At 40.5% G+C, this 23,276-nt stretch overlaps 1 protein-coding gene across 3 annotated transcripts; it reads right to left on the bottom strand.

Moving 5' to 3' along the window:
* Positions 1-4,505: 4,505 nt before the first annotated feature.
* On the bottom strand, positions 4,506-21,999 carry dnmbp (dynamin binding protein). 3 transcript variants are annotated; one of them, XM_072456563.1, is made up of 14 exons: positions 20,310-21,999; positions 10,323-10,537; positions 10,030-10,129; positions 9,800-9,947; positions 9,038-9,055; positions 8,174-8,373; positions 7,870-8,000; positions 7,680-7,784; positions 7,462-7,590; positions 7,055-7,387; positions 6,555-6,752; positions 6,288-6,486; positions 5,454-6,076; positions 4,506-5,168 (listed from the first exon to the last, which is right to left on the bottom strand). In XM_072456563.1, exons 1-14 carry the CDS (start codon positions 21,811-21,813, stop codon positions 4,983-4,985), a joined length of 4,089 nt encoding a protein of 1,362 aa, XP_072312664.1. In that variant the 5' UTR covers positions 21,814-21,999; the 3' UTR covers positions 4,506-4,982. The 3 variants fall into 3 exon arrangements, with proteins under 3 accessions (XP_072312664.1, XP_072312666.1, XP_072312665.1); XM_072456565.1 differs by lacking the exon at positions 20,310-21,999 and adding an exon at positions 13,858-13,876; XM_072456564.1 differs by lacking the exon at positions 9,038-9,055.
* Between the last annotated feature and the right edge of the window lie 1,277 nt (positions 22,000-23,276).

The raw sequence follows: 23,276 nt of genomic DNA, 5'->3' as shown, positions 1-23,276 counted from the left end.
AAGTGGTGTATCTAAAGTTATCCAAATTTTAAGGATAACTTTTACGGTCTTTGTGCGACGGAGCCGCAAACGTTTCCCAGAATTCTGACTATTTGGCCTTCAGAGTGGCCTATAAACAATAGAGTTTTTCCAAATGACATGATATTTTGAACAAAATTCTAATTTGCCATCCTGATCATAAAAGTATGAGAGCCAAAGTCATATTTTGTACGGCGTAACCGTAGCGTTGACAGAAACATCCCATGTTATCCTTATGGGAAAATCGTAGAATCGCTCAAATCACCACATTTTTACGCTTCACACTTTAATGAACTCCTCCTAGGGCGATTGTCCGATCAAGTTCATATTTGGAGAATATCATCTACACAAGCGGGGCATCAAAACTTACCCATATTTTGATTCTAAGTGCTACGGTCTCTGTGTGGCGGACCCGCAAATATATGTCAGAAATGGGAAAACAGCGAAATCTCTAAAATCACCACATTTTTACGCTTCACACTTTAACGAACTCCTCCTAGGGCGATTGCCCGATCAAGCTCATATTTGGGGAAAATCATCTACACAAACGGGGCATCAAAAGTTATCCATATTTTGATTTTAAGTGGTACGGTCTCTGTGCCGTGGAGCTGCAAATATACTGTCACAAATGGGAAAAACGCCAAATCCTTGAAATGTTCACATTTACGCTTCACACTTTAACAAACTCCTCCGTGGGCAATAGCTCGATCAAGCTTTACTTTGGGAAAAATTATCTACACAAGCGCGGCATCAAAAGTTATCCATATTTTTATTCCAAGTGCTACGGTCTCTGTGCGGCGGCGCAGCAAATTTGACTGACACTTGTGTTCATTTGCACTGGATTGGCCATGTCCAATGTGTCGCCGTCTGTCAAGTTCTTTTTTTATTCAAGACACAATAAGGGCGCCATCTTTATCAAGTCAAAAGCGCAGAGTCGGAAGGCCGGCGGCCCGCGAGGGCCGTTGGATGCCGCTTGCGGCTTTAATTATTTTTATTTTTCTTGTTCTTCTGCTTTTTGATCTCTAATTTGACCCCCTGAACATGCTCAAAAACTCACCAAACTTTGCCCAAAATTCAGAATCGGCGAAAAATTTCATTTTTTCTGGGCCATTTTTTTTTTCGTTAAAAAATGGCGCGACAGCGCCACCGACAAAAGTCAAAATACATTGCGCCTATGGGAGACGCCCCGAGGTCAACTTTGGCGTAAAGCTACGAAATTCGGGACACGCATTCCTCTCGTGAGGACGAACAAAAAAAATCATTGTGGCCACGCCCCCAGACTTACCCTATGGCCGCCATCTTCCTTTGAAAATGAAAATACGCTGTGTTAGTCATTTTGTTCACGTCAAACTTTGACGAACTCCTCCTAGGGCGTTTTGCCCACCGACTTCAAAATCGGCGTACGTCCTCTGGACAAGTGGGGCATCTAAAGTTATTCAATTTTTTGAGATACCTTTAACGGTCTGTGTGCGGCGCAGCCGCAAAGTTGGACAACTTATTTTGGAATATTGCAGATCTAAAAATTGCTCCCATTTGATCAAAACCAGTCCGATTAGGACCAAATTTTAATCAGTTGTTAAACTTTCTAGTTTGGACCAGTTTAGGCTGACAAAATTGAAATGGCCGCGATAGCGCCCCCTACAGAGTGACCTTTAAATTAACATTGAAGGTCAAAAATTAGTTTTACCAAAATTGTCTAAACTTTACCCAAAATTCTATTTTGCCGTCCCGATCACAAAAGCCAATCACAAAAATGCCTACATTTTTACGGCGTAGTCGTAGCGATGACAGAAACCTCCCATGTTATCCCTATGGGAAAACCGCAAAATCTCTCAAATTACCACATTTTTATGTTTTACACTTCAACGAACTCCTCATAGTGCGTTTTGCCCACCAACCTCAAAATCGGTGTACGTCCTCTAGACAAGTGGTGCATCTAAAGTTATCCAAATTTTAAGGATAACTTTTACGGTCTCTGTGCGACGGAGCCGCAAACGTTTCCCAGAATTCTGACTATTTGGCTTTCAGAGTGGCCTATAAACAATAGAGTTTTTCCAAATGACATGACATTTTGCACTAAATTCTAATTTGCCATCCTGATCATACAAGTATGAGAGCCAAAGTCATATTTTGTACGGCGTAACCGTAGCGTTGACAGAAACATCCCATGTTATCCTTATGGGAAAATCGTAGAATCGCTCAAATCACCACATTTTTACACTTCACACTTTAACAAACTCCTCCTAGGGCGATTGTCCGATCAAGCTCATATTTAGGGAAAATCATCTACACAAGCGGGCCATCAAAACTTATCCATATTTTGATTCTAAGTGCTACGGTCTCTGTGTGGCGGACCCGCAAATATATGTCAGAAATGGGAAAACAGCGAAATCTCCAAAATGACCACATTTTCACGCTTCACACTTTCACCAACTCCTCCTAGGCCGATTGCCCGATCAAGCTCATATTTGGGGAAATCATCTACACAAATGGGGCATCAAAAGTTATCCATATTTTGATTTTAAGTGCTACGGTCTCTGTGCCGTGGAGCTGCAAATATACTGTCACAAATGGGAAAAACGCCAAATCCTTGAAATGTTCACATTTATGCTTCACACTTTAATGAACTCCTCTGTGGGCAATAGCTCGATCAAGCTCATATTTGGGAAAAATAATTTACACAAGCGGAGCATCAAAAGTTATCCATATTTTTATTCCAAGTGTCACGGTCTCTGTGCGCTGGAGCTGCACATTTGACCGATATTTGTCTTCATTTGCACTGGTTAAGCACAGCATTGTACATGTCCAATGTGTCGCTGTCTTAGTTCTTAGACAATTGCGTTAGCGCCATCTCTGTAAAATGCAGAGAGCAGAGTCGGAAGGCCGGCGGCCCGCGAGGGCCGTTGGATGCCGCTTGCGGCTTTAATTTTTATTATTTTTCTTGTTCTTCTTCAGCGCTTTGAGCTCTAATTTGACCCCCTGAACATGCTCAAAAACTCACCAAACTTTGCCCAAAATTCAGAATCGGCGAAAAATTTTATTTTTTCTGGGCCATTTTTTTTTTCGTTAAAAAATGGCGCGACAGCGCCACCGACAAAAGTCAAAATACATTGCGCCTATGGAAGACGCCCCGAGGTCAACTTTGGCGTAAAGCTACGAAATTCGGGACACGCATTCCTCTCGTGAGGACGAACAAAAAAAATCATTGTGGCCACGCCCCCAGACTTACCCTATGGCCGCCATCTTCCTTTGAAAATGAAAATACGCTGTGTTAGTCATTTTGTTCACGTCAAACTTTGACGAACTCCTCCTAGGGCGTTTTGCCCACCAACTTCAAAATCGGCGTACGTCCTCTGGACAAGTGGGGCATCTAAAGTTATTCAATTTTTTGAGATACCTTTAACGGTCTGTGTGCGGCGCAGCCGCAAAGTTGGACAACTTATTTTGGAATATTGCAGATCTAAAAATTGCTCCCATTTGATCAAAACCAGTCCGATTAGGACCAAATTTGAATCAGTTGTTAAACTTTCTAGTTTGGACCAGTTTAGGCTGACAAAATTGAAATGGCCGCGATAGCGCCCCCTACAGAGTGACCTTTAAATTAACATTGAAGGTCAAAAATTAGTTTTACCAAAATTGTCTAAACTTCACCCAAAATTCTATTTTGGCGTCCCGATCAAAAAAGCCAATCAGACAAATGCCTTAATTTTTACGGCGTAGTCGTAGCGATGACATAAACCTCCCATGTTATCCCTATGGGAAAACCACCAAATCTAGTGCGGCGAAGCCGCAAACTGTAGCTAGAATTTCAGAAATCTCCCATATTTAAAATTTCTGCCGTTTGCGCAGATAAAGTCCGAATTGCGTCAAATTAAATCAGTTGTTAAACTCTTTGCCCTAAACCTACTTGAAGTGAAATAAATTAATTTGGAGCCACAGCGCCCCCTACAGATTTTATATGGAGGTTAAATGTTTAGTTTTGCGAAATTATATGAAATTTGACACACAACTCAATTTTAGAATGCCCATCAAAAAAGTCAATGAGACCCATGTCATAATTGTTATGGCGTTGCCGTAACGATGACCGAAACCTTCCATGTTATTCCAATGGGGAAATCACCAGAACATGTTTACACTTTAGACTTTCACAAACTCCTCTTAGGGCGTCAGCCCTATTAACCTGAAATTTGGTGAGACTCATCTTCAGGGGTGGACCATCAAAAGTTATCCACATTTTTATTCAAAGAGTCACGGTGTATGTGCGTGTATTTTGCCAAGAATTCAAAATAAAATTGCTTTTTGATGGTAAAACAAAGGGGAGAAGATGTGACAGCGTCACAGATTCAGCAGTAGGCGTAATAAAAGGACAATTGGGGCGCGTTAGCGCCCCCTCCTCTTGCGGCGTGGCGGCGGCGTAGCGAGGGCCGATCATTGCCGCTTGCGGCTATATTTATTATTATTATTATTAAATGCAATAACACAATCAGTTTTATGTACAGTACTTGGCTTTTATTTTATTCAGATGATTCATACACATTTCAAAGCACTCCAAATGTTGCTTATGGCCCAAGAGGCACATCAAACTTGGATCCACTGAAACATAAATTAAGTGCCTTCAAATTTGTTGATAATTGCATTTTAAATGTGCCATATCATAAATGTAAAGATCTACACCACATGCAGAAAATGCCTTCAATACATTAGTCATAAGTCATTCTGCACAAGTCAGATCAACCACATTCACATTTCATTGCAATGTCCCATGTGCCAATACTATTTAGCTCCAGAGATTATGAAAACCATCTGGTGAGATTCACAAGTTTTTCAACTGCTTGGAGTAAGTTTATGTAAAAATATTTAAAAACTCTATAAATATAAGTATACAATTTCAGCAGCACTTAAGGTCCAAACTTCATGAAGAAACTAAGTGTCTTTTTGTGTCTTGCTCGCGTTCGTCTTGAGGATCATGTATATTCTGATTTGCGGATGTAGTTTGAAGGCACATAGCCGCGTTTTCCGCCTGCTTCGCCGAGCCACCATTCGCCGTTGCCGTTCATGTCCTTGAACTCCAGAATCCGCAGTCTTTGATTGGCCGAAATGCTCAGTTCATTGGCACAGCGGGCGTTAAAGGAGTAGAGTGCATAGTATATCTGAAAAAAGATAGGACAGAGAAGTGGTAAGTTGTTGGTTATTTTAGGCATCCATCTTTCACGTATTTTTGGATTTAATAATGCTGGAAAATGTATAAGACAATGTTGTTTACGTAGAAATAAAAATGGAAAAGCATCAAGTTCGATGGCTGTTATTTTTTGAAAGATTCTGCTCATGCACTGTCAAATGTACTTCATTTTAAAAGCTACAAAACGGGATGTTATTTTATATTACAGAATTAGAATATTATAAACAGTTCTGTATACAGGCTTTTGTGATCTTACCTGATGACCATCCAAATCGTCCGCTTCTGCTTCTGGTTCAGGCTCTGGCTCGATGTAGTCTTCTATAGAGTAAGCAGCGGGCTTCTTCTTTTCACTGCCGTTTCCGTTTCTCAACTGGTGGGAATTATACCCTTTATCCGCGTGTCCGTACTGCGACCGTCCACTCCTATTGGACGATGAATTGGAGTCCGTCTCTGATCGATCCGACACTTCCTTGTATTTACTTGGACTTGCGCGATTTGCGTTGTACGAGTTTCTATGATTGCCTGAATGCCAATGGGGGAGCTCCGCATTCCGATGGCCCGAGTACTCCTTCTGACTTCTGGGCGAGTTGCTTTGACTGACTAAATCTGGCGCGTCGCTTTTGTGGCTCCTTCGAGATGATTCGGAGTCTAGAGAGGGGTGCGGTGACGGCTGATTCGGGGGTTGTGATGTGGAAAAGCTGACGGTGGCGGCGTCCTGGCTGAACGTCAGGGTGCTGTTGCTGTTTTGACGCGAGAAAACGGGGGAGGAGCCTCCGTATCCAGACTCATTGGACGACTGGCTCTCGATGGAAACGTTCGATTGGCTTCTGCGTGCGTTGTAGGGTTTGAGGAAGGAGCTGTACACAAATCCCCTGGTCACTGTAACAAGAAAAAAAAAAAAAAGGCATTATTTTGTGCCAGTGAACTACAAAGATGAAAAACTATAGCTCCATTTGAAAAACATGATGGTGTTTCTGTACTACTGTCATAATAAAGCACATTTTCAAAAACACAAAACAACAAATAGACTGACAAAGCTTTAGCATTGAATTGAGGGATGAGCCAGAGTGAACTACTAAAGGGGATTTACCTCCATTATCAATGAGCCAGCGATTGTTGCTTCCCATTGGGTCTTGCTGCTTGATGACGCCCACGAGATCTCCTTCCTGTATGGAAACGTCCAGATCCTGAGCAGCGTTAAAGATCCTGTCGGCCTGGAACAGTTTCTCCGGGCCGTAACGCACAAGCAGCTCTGCGCGGTGCTCCTCTGTCTGCACGACTTTGGTAGGCTGCGAAAAAAAAATGACATACATATAGTATTTTTCTTAAAACTGTAAATTTGCCACATCAAACTCACCGTTTGTAGTTGCTTTTTTGACGTCTGTTTCTCCAGCGTTTTCCTCTCAAAGGGTTTTTTGGTGGTGGCGGCGGCGGCAGCAGCAGGAGGGAGGTTGTCCGGACAGAAACTAAAGCTTTGTATGAGCTGGAGAACACGGCTGTGCTCATCTTGGAACTTGGCGATGATGTTTCCATCTTTACCAAGTTTACTGGAGAACTAAAAAGCAAAAAAAACAAATATTTTATTGTACATCATTATTATACAGCTAATAGTATTAAGTAATATAATGTACTGAGAATAAGAATCTAGCGGGTATAATATTTGAATTAACATTTTACATACTGAAATACATTGTAACATACCATCATACTAATAGAGGCTTATTAGCTAAATTTAAGTTCTTCATTGTAAAGCACATAATTGATCTCTTTGTAGTATTTGTGTCCGAATTTACTTGAATAAATTATTGTTTCAGTCCATTTTCACTTAACATGAGTGCTGTAATTCCTTTTCCTCACCTGTAGGAGGGGCTTTAGCTCTCCCAGCGTCGTCTTCATGAAGTCTTTCTGAGCCTGAGCGAACGCCCGGACGCAGCCGATGAACAGCTCGTCGGCCGCCGTGTAGAACTTGGGCAGCTCGTCCAGCAGCTGTGCGTTAAACGCTTCGTAGGTGTTGCGCGCCACCTGCAGTTCGTCCTGCACGCGGCGGTCTTTGAGTCGATCGGCGCGCTCCTTGCAGTTGTCGTAATCCAGGAGCTTGTCGAATCTCTTCTGGATGAGTTTGTGGGGTCCGGCGAACATGAGTAGGAGCTGGTTCAGAGGGTTGACGACCAGCGTTTCTGTGCGTTCCTTCTGCTCAAGAGTTCAGACCATTAGAGCGTATACGTTCTCATTATTAAACCATAACGGATGATCAAAATACTCACAAACTCGGTGAACTGTTTGTCACTGATGGAGCGGTGAGCCCTCTGGAAGTGCTCAGGAGCCAGCACACTGCGATCAGAGTAGATGTCGCTGAAGCTCATGGCTGCCAAGACCTTCACAGAGGCCGACTCCTAAAGGAAAATGACACAAATATTCAATTACGGTACACCAGCAATTTCCCATAGTTCAGCAGTACATCAGCTTAAGAATGTCCGTTTACCCGTATGTGTTGGAGGTACAAAGAAATGTCTCTGATGAAAGACCTGATCAATCTTTCTTGCAGCCGAAATCTCTTTTCAGTTTCATCGAAGGCCTCGTTTTTTATCTATGAACAAAAAGCAAACAAATCGTTAAATCTTTTCTGAAAATAAACTAGAAGGATAAAAAGAAAAGGCAAACCATTGGCTTACCTGTGGTGAGATCCCCGTGAGGTGCTTGAGGTGGCTGCTGACGCGATTTGATTTCTTGATGATGGAGTGCATGCTCAGCTTTGAGATCTTGTCGATAAATGTGTTCTCATCCGTTTTTCTGTACTTCACCACTGTGGACAACATGGAAGCATTTTAGAACAATTTCAGGGTGTGTAATGAAAAACAAATGTAACAGATGACATGATGTGAAACAACAAATCTTGTACCAATATAAATCAGAATCAGATTTATTGACAACATAACAACAAGTGTGATTGTTTTCTACGATCTAAATCCATCTCACCAAGATCTTTCCTTCGCTTGTATTCATTGATATTGACGTTGATTTCTTTGATAGCTTGCAGTGCCTTGGTGAGCTCGGCGCGGTCGTGGTGGCTCTCTGGTGTCGCTCCCAGCAGCTCCATCAGCAGCAGAGGGTAACGCATCACCCGCTGCACCGGCTTGATCAAGAAAGAGCCCAGGTTTATGTAGTTGGTCTTGCCCCTGAAAAACAATGCAAAGACATGATTTAAATATAGGTTAAAAGGGTTTTCAGCAACTCAATTCTGATCTCCACAAAGTAGGTAGGAATAATGAGAGGTAATGTTGATGAGGATAAACACTTGAGGGGAAAAACCCAGAATATGTTTTAATGCATTTTAGTGGGCAAATCAGCTTTCTGTTTCAAGAATGATCTATAAATCAAATTAAGTTGTTATTTATAATAATCATAATCCTTCTTACAAGATAATATCTTATCAGAATGATTGATTAGAACACTGTAAAGTATGAAGCCAGAGGTAAAATTCAGCTTTACACTTCATACAATAAAGATTATGTACATAAAATTGCAGTTGCTGTTTTAGCCCAGAAGATGGCATTGCATACCCGGAAAACAAGAATCAACATGACCTCACAAGGAGAGAAAAGGCAAAGGTTGAATGAGCTTTTCAGCACAAATGCAAGCTTCATGGACGAGCAAAACAAAGCATAATTTCAACCCATGTCGATCCAAGCAAATCAATGACCTTATGTATCATAATTAAGGCATTGAGAGCACAACAATCACACAATAAACATGCATATAGGTCATTTTGCTGGGGTTAGTGAGCAGTAGCCATGCGGTCAAAATTATTCTCATGCTGCAAACCACAATTCAGTCACTTACCAGGCTCGATAAATGACCCTGCACATTGGATGGAAATAAACAGAGGACAAAAAAGTTTTAACATTTGCAACAAGACACAAATTGGTGTAATACGCTCTATTTTTACTCAGAAACTCACAAAAGTGTCGACAAGGCAACACCCTGTTAACAATTTATGGCTGTATCTTTTAAAACTTGAACAAACGGCAGGTTTAACTCATAAAACTTGACTACACTTATAAGCAGTTTATGAGCAGCAAATGAATCTAAAGAGAGATTTGTATGACAACATGGCCAAAACAAACAGCATTATAGTTGTACGTCACAAATATATTCATCTTTAAACGTTTCACTACCACTTCCTGAGTAATGCAGGTGAAACTCTGACAGGTGTATAACAAGGCAGGGCGCATTCTTTAAGTCCTTCACATTACTGCAGTCCACTGAAACTCTGAGCAAACCACACACTAACAACCACCTACGGTTTGCTATTGTTTAAAGATTTACTAAGCGCAGACTGTTTTTCTCATAACTACAATACGTTAAAAAGTTCAAAGTCCAGTGGAAGCACATAATAAATTCAATCACGCGCGGGGAAAATGAGTTACAGGAAACCAAGCCTGCTTGAATTGTCATCAAGTTTCATTTTCAAGGAGGTCAAGGCAAATAAGGCAATATCTACGTGTCAAAAAATGCCTTTGATGTAGAACTTTGTGTAGAACTATAACTAACATGGAATTATTATTTTAACAGAATACAAGGTTTGCCCCATTTCCGACTTACCTGAGCCTCTCCAGACACTCCACTACATTTCGCTGGATAGTCTCATCTTTTTCATACGTCTCCAGTAAAGATATGGCATCGTCGTGGTTTTGGCAATAGATTTTGTAGACCTCCTCCAATTCCACTTTGAAGGTCAGAAATGCGCTCCCTGCAAGAAGACCGGACATTAGAAAACATCTCAATGCTTGGATTAAACCTGGTCATTACTTAATGCATTCATTTTCTCTTACCTATTGAGTCCGAGTCCTGCAGCGTGTCAAACAATCTCTGGGACAGGTCTATTACAGAGCTTATGTTTCCAAACAGACCCTCAAAGTCCACATTCCTCACCTGTAAACATGTAAAATACCTCCTTCAGTTACGTGCTAAATAAATTACAGTATATAGCACCCAGTTTGTCAAGATCTAGTCTCAAATCAATTAGCAATAACCAATTCAGTACAGGCAAGACCCTTCAAGACTCTTTTAGCTTAACAATAATAGGAGAACAGTTAAAACACATGCTCTATAGTTCAGTTCTCACCTGATTTTGCTGCAGTGGCTCTATGATCTCCTCCACGCACATCTGCAGGTCCTTGATGTAGTCCTGCTCAGTCTGAAGCAGCTCCTCGATGACCTTTGACCTCTTCTCCAGCATCCTCACCTCCGGATCCTCCGCCTCGGCGCTCGGAGCCGGGGTCTCATCCGGGACCGGAGGGGAGTCCAGTGGTTTCGGTTGAGACGACAGCAGCGTCATCTCTGAAAGAGCAAGAGAAATACAGTTAATGATTGGATACGGTTTTATTTAATGTAACAACTAGCATTCTCTAGTGTAGGGGCGGGCAATTAATTTCCTCCGAGGGCCATATTCGAATCCAGGCAAGTCGCGGAGGGCCAGTCCGCAATCATTGGTGTGAAAAATATCACTTTTCTGTCAAATATAGACTATTGAATCTATTATTTAATTCATTTAATGTCACCTTTATTAAGGATTCAAGTGCAGACAGTTAAAAAATAGAAACTAAAATCTTTCTAGGGGCCGGATTAAAACATGCCGAGAGCCACATCTTGCCCCTGGGGCCACAAATGCCCAGGTCTGCACTATTGTGATGAATAAGCTCTAATATATGTATGATTACAGCTATACAATTGAGGTTTAAATTAGAATGGATCAGGCATGTAAAGTAGATGTCACTGTAACAAGAAAGAGCATTGTGGCCTTTCCCAGCCCATGCCCCCCTTTCATCGTGTCCTCTCCACGTCTCTGCTATCACTCACAGGGGCTGGACTTTGAGGGGTGCCTGGACTTGGAGGGTGAGCCTGGTTTTACGCATCAGTGTTTTTTATGAATGGAAATAGGAGTGGGGTGGACTTGGGCTTTGTGTGTGGTACAATGGTCTACAGACGTATCCAGGGACCTGTGGACACTGAGGAGGAGGCGGCGAGGGGAGATAACAGCGTTGTACATGTTTATGGGGCTGTATGGGGCGTACAGTTTATTTGCCATGGGATCAAAAGAACCAACTGTGCATGTATAAATGGTGCCTAAAACTGCATGTAGAATTTAGCACAATATCGAAAATGTACGTTTCTCTATAGCTGTATTTAACAAAAGCTATATAAAGATACTTGTGCTGCCTGTGTTGACGGATAAAGGATCATGGATAATGTCACCTCACACTCTGAACAGATGCTTCAGACGAGTGACACGCATGTTACCAAAAGTCTGGGATGGGATTATTGCAGATATTTGATTTTTTATCAGTTTCCCCATTGTCTTTTTAAACAGGCTCATGAGTAAAAATAGAAATAGGAGGCCAATTAGGCAAAAAATAAGTCTATGATCACACAATCCTGCCAAGTCTTATTATTGGCATCGGCAAATACACCAGCAAAAAATAATAGCGGACAATCTCAAATTTAACTATAAAATTATTTTCTACAAATCACACTACTTGTCTAATTTTTCCTTTCAGGGGAAATTCAAGCCTTGAAACCAGAACAATACAATCAAAACATTAAAAAACTCAATTTCTACCCATGTCCAGGGTTGAGGGATATTAAAAAAAGGACATTTTGCTCAAGATTTTTGAATCAATTTGTTTTTTCTTATTTGTTAAATATTAAATTGACTAAACATTACATTATTGCCTTTGACCACAAGTCAAGTTTGAACTTTGCTCCCACACATGCTTGTACTGACAGAGGATTGGCTTTTAATTAAAAACCAAAGTATATCATTGACCAAATCTCAATCTTGATCAAAATGTTATTAATAATAACGCAGCTCTACTTCAAAGTACAAGTTTGTGTTGTGCTTCTGATCCCCTGGCCACCTGCCCTTTGTCTCCCTCCCTGACCTCATCTCTCTCTCTCTCTCTCTCTCCCCTGCTCTGCTTCACGTGACTGGGCTAAAGCTCAAACTCAAAGGAGCTTTTCTCGTGGCTTGCACCGAACCTCCCGTGCAGCACCCGCCACTATTTCTCATGCCAACTTCCACCACAGACCAGCCACCTCTCTCTTGCCCTCAATAATGAATAAGTAGTTCACTAATGGGAATTCCAAAAGTCACACGTGAGCCAACAAAACAAAAGATTCAAAGCTAATTGGAGTAAATTGACTCATTCCCACGTTTGATCCTCCACAGAGAGACAAAACAACATCATATGCTCCACTTAGCATGGCCCGATGCTCGGTCAGATCCAACACTGCAAACCTGCAAAAATGCATGACCTCAATGTGACCCATTTTACATACATGGCCCATACACAGGCCATGAGCAACGGGACCACTTGTTGAGTTTATATTGACAACATAATGATCGAAGCCAGAACACACCTATGACCCAGGATGGCATTGATAATATATCCAACCAAAACACATGATCTTGTGTCATGCTATACAATGACTCTTCCCATGTGTTTACATTTAGCTTTGACAAAAGAGAATCTTAACACTGGTGAGTTACATCTCATGAGAAGCTGCAGTTCAAAAAACAGAGCTATAATGACAACAACAATATGAAATAATGACAAAATCTCATCTTGTGTCCTCTGGGGATTGTGTCTCCCTCAACTCTAAAAATGCAGAAATATAGATGAATAGAGAATACAGATGTATACAACAGGTGTGCCTATATAAAAACCCTTAAACATTTCTATACCATGAGACTTGCCTCAGTCATCTGAAAGTATTTTCCAATCGCATTTGCTTTTAGTGGCATATTATTTTAGATCAAAGAATTTAAACACCCTGGATTAAAACTCCACATGGGGTTGGGAATGTCTGCATAGATAAAACAGAATCATGAGGTCCATTCAACTCTGACCCATATAACAACACCACGGGAGCCAAATGCAACAATATAGAAATATGCTTCCGACAGAGACTGTACCACTATTGTAATAGGACTGGAAAATTACTACTACTAATACAATAATGTAATTTTCCTTTTTTTTTTTAGTAAATGTCTGAATTAACTGCACCAAATACATATTATGTCGTTTACAGCAATTCCCTTGAAACCTACAAAATCAGTCATGCAATGCTTGTCAAAGTTGGTGTGGCTGTTCATCTTTGTCAAACACATCTTGCATCATAATGAATCATCGGGTGTGCAAACGTAAGGAGTGTCTTTAAGAAGCATCTTTCACCTCCAGTCATGTGCACAAATAGCCAAATAAAGCAAGAGAGACAAACGACACCGACTTGAACAAAAGGAATTAGTCAAGCAAAACTTACAGCTCATTAAAACCAAATGCACTGCACTCAAAGTCAAAGTCGCATGACATTTCTATAGCCGGAGCTTAAATTTATGCTAAGATGACATTTGAAATCCTGATTAATTCTTTTCGACACAAAATCTCATTACTTCAACCTGTTGATGAGGCGTAACCCACCTGCTGCTTCAAACCTCTCCACATTTGCACAGTCTCCCCTCGCACACGTTCACACGGGCTTTTAAGTGGGCTTTCTCGGGGTGTCCATTCTCAGTACAACGTCCCGAAACCTGCCTGGACCGTCCCGCTACAGAAATGCCATTCCTCAGCTCCAATTACCATGAGAATGAATGAACCCACCATGATTACAAGCACAAAGCTGCCTCCAGAGAGCTGCACTGACAGGAGGGGATGGCCACTGGGGTCGTTGTTAAAACATGGAGGATTCTGCAGAGCCAATAGGGAAAACTGCAGAAATATGGCTTTGAAATAGTCTGTCCTTAAATCAGAATTTAGCAAATCATTAGATTCATTAAGCATATACTCACTTGTTCAAATCATGTAAAACTCCTTTTTACTTATACTAATTTAGCTATGCACGTAATAATAGGCAGTGGCTATAACATATTTACAAATATAGCTTGTGTAAATCACTTTTTAAAATTCTAGTTCATGTCCAGGCTGAGTCTGAGAAGGCTCCGCCCTTGTCAAGCTGATTTTGATCACAGTGATTGTTCCTGAAGTTGAACTGGACTCAAACGTTTCTTTCAGATTTGACAAACTGACAAACTTTGCAGCATTATAAAAAAAACTGAACAGGCCATGAGTTTCAGACTGACAAGAATGTAGGACTGTTAACAATTTATAACAAGTGCTTGTTGGGCAGTTCGGATGGGAGATTTATCGGAGTTAATACGAAATATATTGCAATCAATCTTATTTGTAGTTAAGTCTACTTTGCCTTCCATCAATCAAATGTCCACTTAGTTACAACTTGGGTCGTCTGTCCTGTTTCCAGAATTCCCATTTCTCAGACTTGTGCAAACGACTTGGTGTGTTGTTTATGTGCCACTTCCAGTCGGAAACTTGTATTTACGCTTCAGACGACCCCTCATGAAAGCACCAACTGTCCTCAAAACGTTGCACACAACAGGAAGCTGAAACCCATGAATAAAATAACACAATTCAACATGTCACACTATAGACCGGCAAAACTGGCCCACAGATAATTAGGACTTTACCTTAATAAATGACAAACATTACATTTGATTCATTTTAAGTAGAAGCTGAGTTAGCACCTTCCCAACAGCCAATATCCAAAGAAGTACTGGCTTTAAAATGTAAACTGTACATAGGCCATATTGCCATTTTACTTTCTAATGTAGCATTTACTGCCCCGAATAGAATAATAGATCTAGAATTTTCCAGGACCAGCTTTGAAAGCTGCTTCCAATGACAAATTCACATTACCTCCATTGTGTTACACTACAAACACACCAAGTCAAAAGTTTGGCCTGGAGCAGACGCTGCTGTGTTTGCTCCGCTCTAAAGTTCACAGCGGAGTGCCCTGTTCCCATGACGACAAGAGTAGAGGGGCCTCTTTGTATCAGGCCAAAATTTGGGAGAGTTTAAAGGGAGTGGCTTAATACAAATAATCACACAAGTGCAGCTCGACTGGGACAAGAAGCAGCTTGACGTTTATAGTCCACTTCTACTCACAAAAGTGCAAGACAAGACATGTAATCAAAATAAGGCAAAACCTGTTTTCTGCACATGTGAAAGAATGTCCTTTCTGACTATGCTAAATAAACCAATGTACACTAAATATTTTTTAGTGTACATTAGAGTTAAGTACTAGATTTCCATTCCTATTTTCTTCATTTTTGAACGTATGACACAGTAAATCATATTCAACTTTTGCTTTTTAAGTTGCTTTTAGCAGGTGAAAGGTGTAAATCTAGATACTTTGACTCAAAGTTCATGGTAATATCTGCTGGCATGTGTATAGTCGTTATAGGATGCACACAGAGGCTTATTCAGTGTTTATCTCTGGGGTCAAAGGTCAGGAGGTTAAATTCCAGCCACTGGCACACAATCTCACAACTATGCCACTGCAGATATATTAGTAACACTAGACATATTGTGAAATGATTATTGATTTACATAGCTATTTTAAAGAAAACTACCAAAAAATGATCTACACGATTAGAAACAAAAGATTAATTTAACAAAATAATTGCTACCTAAACTACACTTAATATCTCAGTATAGTTTCAATGAATGCAATGAATAATATCAGATTACTTCAAGAGACCATCACGTTTGCATGGGAGCGCTGGGGGCCAAATAAGCAAACAAATGGTGGGCCACTCCATTTAAGAAGCACCGTCTTCTAGTGAAGGGGAGAACAATACGCCTATTTGATGCCCATACATGCGACAGTGTAAGACGTTTAGACGATTTCAAATAAACGTGGATCCAGCACCAGTCATTTACATTTCCTATTCAGCCATTGTGTGCCATTTCCTGCGTGGGAAAATTGTGTGGGAAAACGTTCGGTGTCAAGACATGATCAGACAACATTTTATCAGTTGTTAATAGCAAAACATGAAAAGACAGGTGCCTGCCTTAGGGTGGAGAAGGATTATCACAATAAGAATCAACTGTTGCACTGAAACATTTACACACACCGACTTAGAATAGTAACGTATAATTGATGCCAAGTACAAGTTATAGTACTACATTTACAAAACAAAAACTACACTAAAACTAGTAAACTGCATAACTGATTTGGATTATTATTACGGAATAAATTGCAAGCAAGAAAAACAAGAAAATAACTGGACTTTTCCTGAATAATTTTGGATTGATCTTGATTTATAACAGAACTACATAAGATTAGACAACATGAAAATATTTTTTAAAAGCTAAAAACTTTTGTTATTGTCAAAATAAAGTTTGTATCATGACAACAGTAGCAGAAAGGAGGTCCAAGAATAAGTATAACACATAATATCCAATAAAAGGAAATTGTTTTTGGTCTTATTCAACTGTAACTAAGGGGTGTAACTGATACTGTACATAGATCTTTTGCATAATAATCAATCTGGTAGTTCTAAATTAGGCCCTTATTGTTCAAGTATTTCATAACTGGATTCCACCTGACTGAAGGTAGGAAAGTATTTTCTTAGTCACTGTTTTCATAAGAAACACCAGCTCATTCAAAAGAAATATGTCTCTCATTGTAATGTCAAACACATCTATTGTCACAAAGCAAAAGTAACACTGGCTCTGACGTCAATGAAGATTACAATTTCAATTACAAAGAATGATTGTTAATGATTAAACATAGTAGGTATGAAACAGTCAGCATTGTGCTACAATCTTATTTTTAACTGTTAATAAAGCAAAAACATACTAAGAATAATGGTCTTAATCAACTAAACAGATCCATAGAGATTATTGCAATTAAACTGCATTTAATAATAGTTATTTGTTGTTTTTTTCTACACAATAAGTATAGCAATAAGTATTCACTCTTTAACAATGTCAGCCTTTTTCCCACACCACTATGTGAGAAAATGTTGAGTAGCAGGGTTTTTTTCATAGAGGTAGCATGTTATTGACCTACAACTGCACACAATGTTACCAACACTGGTGCGCTGTAGTTACTGTATGTAGTCTAAAAACAGCTTACACCCCTAGACAATGTGATCAAAGACATACACTTAATACATTGCACAACAGTGTCCAAACCAATGATCGCTAAATGACAGATTGATAACAGATTGAATGTATTTCTTCAAATTAAATTACAAGAATTACCAATTTTGACCAATTAGAGTATGTTAGTTTTGGTATTCTGCCTAATAGCCTACTCCAGTCAGTATTTACAACAGGAAAATGCCAAAATTAAGCTGAAACGTAAGTAGAGCAGCATACTATATAGTGTGACATTGAATAAAGCTTGGGATTGTGCCATCTCACATCATGGGATTTTCAGATAATGTAAAACCAATGGTGATTTTAAGATGCCAAATAAACTTGGCATTAATTAAAATTTTTGGCACTAGTGTGATAAATGTATTTACCAGCATTGACCCAGCTGCTGATTGGCTTGTTCCAGCACTCTTTCGTTTACTTTTTAACGTTTTATCTCCATGGATGTTTTGCACTACTGCCAGAAAAATGGCGGCCAATATAGAGCTTGGGATCAAACATCTATTACAGTGATATCTTGATAAATATCGATCGATTATTCTATTGTGCTGCCCAAGCAATGTCAAACGGCTCATATAGTAGGTTCATCTCTCAAGACCTCAATGTCACTGACCCACAATAACCACTCTGTGATGATGCTCTAATGTTTTTAGCCTGGACAATCAACCGCTCTCCAAAGACCTGACCGAGCTGAAACAATTTAACAAGATTAAAGGATGACGAGAAGACAGCGCAGGGGTAAAGAGAGTAAATGTCCATGTGGCCTTTTCAAACATGGCGTCATTTACAGCCTAAGCTTCCAAACTGCACACACACACTTGGACTGTCAGACTGTAGTGAAGGAGGAGGAGGTACTGTCTGGCACCAGACAGACCCCCGCTATCCACTCACTATGCTGACGCTAGAGATTAAACATGGACTCCTGAATTGGATCTATGGTGGTCCGAGGGGTGTTGTAGGTGACGGGGGGAGGGGTTGTCCGAAGGGGCGCCACCTGCTACTACTCAGACGGAGACAAGAGCACGACCGGTATGATCACTCTCATATCGAGTGCACTTCCAAGTATTTGAGCACGAATGTGAAACAAATAATGGAACTGTATTAACCAACTATTTTTAGCAATAGATCAGTACTTTAGGATCAGTGCATATGTTGTAAATAAGTTAGTAAAGGCCAAAACACTACATGGAGCTTACATACCGGTATATGGGTTGTAAACAACAACAAAAATCGATACCCAGAAAACGAATCAATACCAAAACTAGAATCAAAACTACTGTAGATATTATTTTGTACAAGTATCTATATTGAAAAAGAAACTTGCGTGAATAGGATGAATGTGGACATTTCCTGAATAGTTTTAGAATGTTTCATTATCATTGTTGTATCTAAATCAGTCATGAGTATCGAGCCTTTTCCTTAGAATCTAAATCAATAATTTTTGTATTGTAACACTAATCATCAGACTAAGGGGTAAAGTGTACCTGTTTAGTGCTTACCCAGGGTCCAGTGCAAGGAAAGCCCCTCACAAAGTCTGTAATGTGCATTTCATATAAACATGTATCACAGGCTCACCAAGATGGTTTGTACCAAAGGCTCAAAATGTTGTTCTAGATTCCTGCATTACACTTTATTATAATGGTCTACAATAAATGCCAGATCCTCCGATTTTTTTATTTTATCTTCCACCCAGAGATTGAGAAGAAACTAGATGTGCTTTGGCAAATTTAGTTCAGCATGAACTATTCATTGTCAAGATAGTTTAAAGCTAAACAACTGATATGTGCAGATTCTAAAACAATGCGGTCAACATGGGTTTATGGCCGTATGTTTGCTGATATTTCACTATATTTCAAATTATTCACAAATTTCCTGAAACTTAAGGTCTGATTATGTCATGTATTATAATAGCACAACTTTGACTTTGAAGCATCAAAAGCCTCAAACACTTGTTTAAAATATACAAGTATACAAAGTTTGTAGGCACATAGTTGACTGAAGTTTACACTGGCCATCAAAATGAAAAATTTGCCGATACTGCCTTGCGATTTGCCAACAAATGATTTGCTTAATTCAATACAACAGAGGTACCAATACAGTGGCCAGTTTATGCAATTTATTTGTCTAATGACGTCCGAGAAGATGGCTGAAAGTTACAAAACTAAACAACAGGTGATCATGTGATGACACCTCAGGGCAGAAACAACATTGACACTGGAAGTTTGCGTTTTAAATACGGGTTAAAATCTCCTGGATCGTGGAGGCATTGGGCCTTATAAAACAAACATTTCCATAAAGTGATGTGATGCAGCTTTAGTTCAAGCACATGCTTTCAGTTAGAAGAGCTGTGTGTTTATGAGTCATGCACAAAACAGGACAATCGTTTGTTTCCTCTCCGTCACAAAAGCAATAAAAAGCCGACCTTTGACAATAGAACAACTCCTCAAACTAGTTTTGGTTCCAGGTACAACATTAGCAATGCAAAGTATGGCACTCAAAAACAGGTAAACAGCTAAAAGCATGAGCGCATGACGACAAAAAAACTTCTACCCCTGTAAGACCGGTTATTCGAGTTCACGCACCTACACATACCTGACAGCTCGCTCGGAGAAGAAGGGGCGAGACAGACTCACTCACAGCTGGGAGTGTGCTTTTTTTTGGTCAGCGTTTTTGTCGAATTGATTAGACAAGGATCTTTAGAGGTCACGAATGAGACGAGACACTTACCACCACTAACATCCTGTGTATGGGAATAGCAATACAACCTCGGTCTCACTGGAAGTTACTGAGTGTGCAGTACAAAGGTTTGAAATGTTTGAAACACAATTTAAACTAAGGATTTGAACACTTAAACACTAGAACAAGTAGTTGGTGAATTAGATGTCATATTATAATACATGTACACGGGCTTCATGTCTTTAAGACCAGTTCACTTATCCCTAAAATGTTTTAGATACTTGCATACGTTAAGGACAATAACAAATTGAAAAGTAAAATACAACTTTAGAACAATAGATCACCTCATATTACTCATTTTGACAACCCACACATGTATTACTTATCTCTCCAGACATGGCTTTGGTTGTGTTTACCTTTCTTTTGTTTCCTGGTGGTGGCGAACTGGCAGTTTCGTAAGGAGCTTGGGGCCGTTTTCCTATAGAAGCTGTTTCTATCCAGGGACCCCACATAGACGGGTTTTCGACCCCGTTTGGTACTCCCGGTGCTGGACTCGTATCCCCTCTCCGTGTCCTCGCTGGCTCGGTAAACCCCTGGATCCTCAAAAGAGAGGCCCAATTCCAGCTTCTTGTTCTGCTGTTCCACCCATTCTTCACAATGGGTCTTTTTGCGGTCCTTTTGGGGGTATTCCTCGTATTGTGAATCGTCAGAAAGGGAGCGTATATCGCGGTACCTGTCTCTTGGTCTGTGGTCATAGTGCCGATCTTCTTTATCATAGTCATATTGGTCTCTTCTTTCATAGCGGTCCATTTCTCTATAAGGGTCCCTCCTTCTGCTGCTGTTATAATGGTCTTCTCTTCTCTCATCACTTATATCTTTGTACCTATCAGATCTGTCTATCTCTCTATATCTGTCGCGATCATCTTGTCTACTCTCATAATGCCCCCGTCTTTTACTATAAGTTTCCTCACCTCTTTGATCATAACTATATCTATCCTTAGAGTCATATCGATCATCTTCTCTTCTATCATAAGTGTCGTCTTTCTTATCATAGTATCTGTCTCGCTCCCTGTAGTGGTCCCTATACCTTTCTTTTGAGTCACAATACTCCCTATCGTCATCTTTTTGGTCGTAGTACTTGTCTCTTCTGGCGTACCTGTCCCTCCTTTCAGGGTAATCGTCACGCTCCTTATAATTCCGATTGTCACGATAATCCCGATCACGGTCGTCATAACGGTCATCATATCTCCGATTGTACTCCCTGTCCGTGAGGTCTTGTCGATGGTCCCTCTCTCGATCCCAATCGTCTCTCCTTCTCCTGTCCTCCTCATATTTGGTGTCCTCATAATTTAAGTTGCTGTTGTCATGTTCTGGTTGTACTCTTGCATTGTAATCCTGATTTCGGGATTCCTCTGGACCTTGGTAAAAACAATGCTTTCCTTTCCATTCCGATATTCTCACGTCAAGATGTCCATTTTCTGATCCGGGATGGTAGTAACCATTCGACTTGTCAACTTGTCCAACTTGAGGTTGTTGAACTGGCCATTGCACCGGCATGTGCATTTGAGGAGGTACCGAACCAACTGGCACCATTTGCTGGACATGCACCATACCACCGTGGACTGGCATCGGAAAACCCGGGGGAGAAATTGGGCCGACCGGACTCGGAACCATGGCATTCCCATGTAGAGGATGATGCACCATTCCATAACCGGGATATCCCACCTGTTGCTGCTGTTGGAGTTGATGCAGATGGTGTAGATGTTGTAAATGTGCTAATCTTTCTTGTTCTTTAGCCCAGCCAGCGTCTCCCAACTCTTCCACACTCTTGCCCCTCCTTATGGGGGGGCCGGGGGCGTGATGATTCCAGTCCATTTGACCAAACATGACCGGATTCCCGTACGCCACAGGGCTCTTCATCACAGCCCTCTGTCTGTAGCCACGTTTCCTGTTCAGTTATTTCCTCTTTCCAAAGTCCAGAATTCCACAACATTCCATAACAAAGGCCTTCGGTTTAGACTCCACCTGTCAGGCATAGTGTCGCGAAACTCCTCCACTTGTTTTCTTGTCTGGCTCTCCCTGGGACTGCCTGGCTCCTACACCTCCCTGCCCCAAGCACAGCTCCCTGGCCCCCTCCCTGACACTGTCCCGGCCAATCAGAGCAGCAGGAGGGGGGTAGGGTTAGAGTGGGAGGAACCTGATAAGGTTAATGATTCAGTGAAGTCACATGAGTGGAGGATTAGCCTGACTAGCTCCTCCCTGTGTTTTAATTGGCCGGAGCTTCTGTTTGCAGCAAAACAGTCTGCCTGCAGATTTGATGTGATGGAAGACTGCTTTATAATCTGGCTTTGGGGCCCGCAGACTGCTACCAAATGCCGTTTCTTTTGTTGTTACCTTTCCTGCAAGAGTCAATGCATTATGAGGGTCAAATTAGTAAATTAATTAAATTTGCTTTGAGTCTTGGAAACTGCAGCATAACAAATCATTTTGCTAAAAGTTTTGATTCAAGATTTTTTTTACCAATAAAATATAAAAAGATTCATTGATTGTGCTCTATAGTTTTGATAAACAATATTTGTTTTATTGCGGACCTTTATTTAACCAGGAAAATCCTGGCCCCAGAGGGGAGGAGCCCATTGTACATTTAAAGTTAACACTTGGATTCTCAAAATTGTGGACCAGGACCTTAAAAATTCATCTTCAAGGGCATAAAAATCAAATTAGCTTAAATAACAAAACATATTCAAAAACAATAACAGGAACAATAATAATAATAGGACATTTGTAAATAGTAAAAGAACAGCAAGAACCATGTCCCAACAAAATTATGAGAGCTAAAACTAGGTCCAACACCCACATTAGATAATGTAAATGAGAAATATTATTAAGAGAAGAGGCCTGGTTAGGGCCATGCACTGAAAAAGTAGCCGCACACTTTACAATGAACTATTGTTGAGGACTGTCCCACTCTCAGAAGAGACACGATCTTTCAGTGTGAGAAAAAACGCAGCTCTATTCATAAAGAGAGAGTATAATATATCCCTCCCCCGCCCAGAGAGGCCCGACCAACAAGCACAGAAAGAACCCCACACGTGATACTGAGAAAAACAAGCAGAGTTTCCAGAGGTAGAAGATAATCTGTAGACTGCACTGAAGAATAATACCTATGATGGCATAAAACAAATAAACCAAATTCATAGAAGCAAAAGTGGAGAGGTTTTGGAATGCAACAGTTTGTTTAACTCAACCTTTTGACCCACCTAAACAAACTACTACAACAACGATAACTTAATACCATTACAACTAAAACTACTACAACTACTACAACTACCACAACTACCACAACTACTACTACTACTATAACTGAAAAATGCAAAAACGTC

The sequence above is a fragment of the Eucyclogobius newberryi genome, unplaced genomic scaffold, assembly GCF_026437365.1.
Source record: "Eucyclogobius newberryi isolate DKJ021-1_F unplaced genomic scaffold, fEucNew1.0.hap1 SCAF_20, whole genome shotgun sequence".
NCBI classification, from domain to species: domain Eukaryota; kingdom Metazoa; phylum Chordata; class Actinopteri; order Gobiiformes; family Gobiidae; genus Eucyclogobius; species Eucyclogobius newberryi.
The sequence above is the reverse complement of the archived record's forward strand: the minus strand, read 5'-3'. Positions and strand labels throughout refer to the sequence as shown.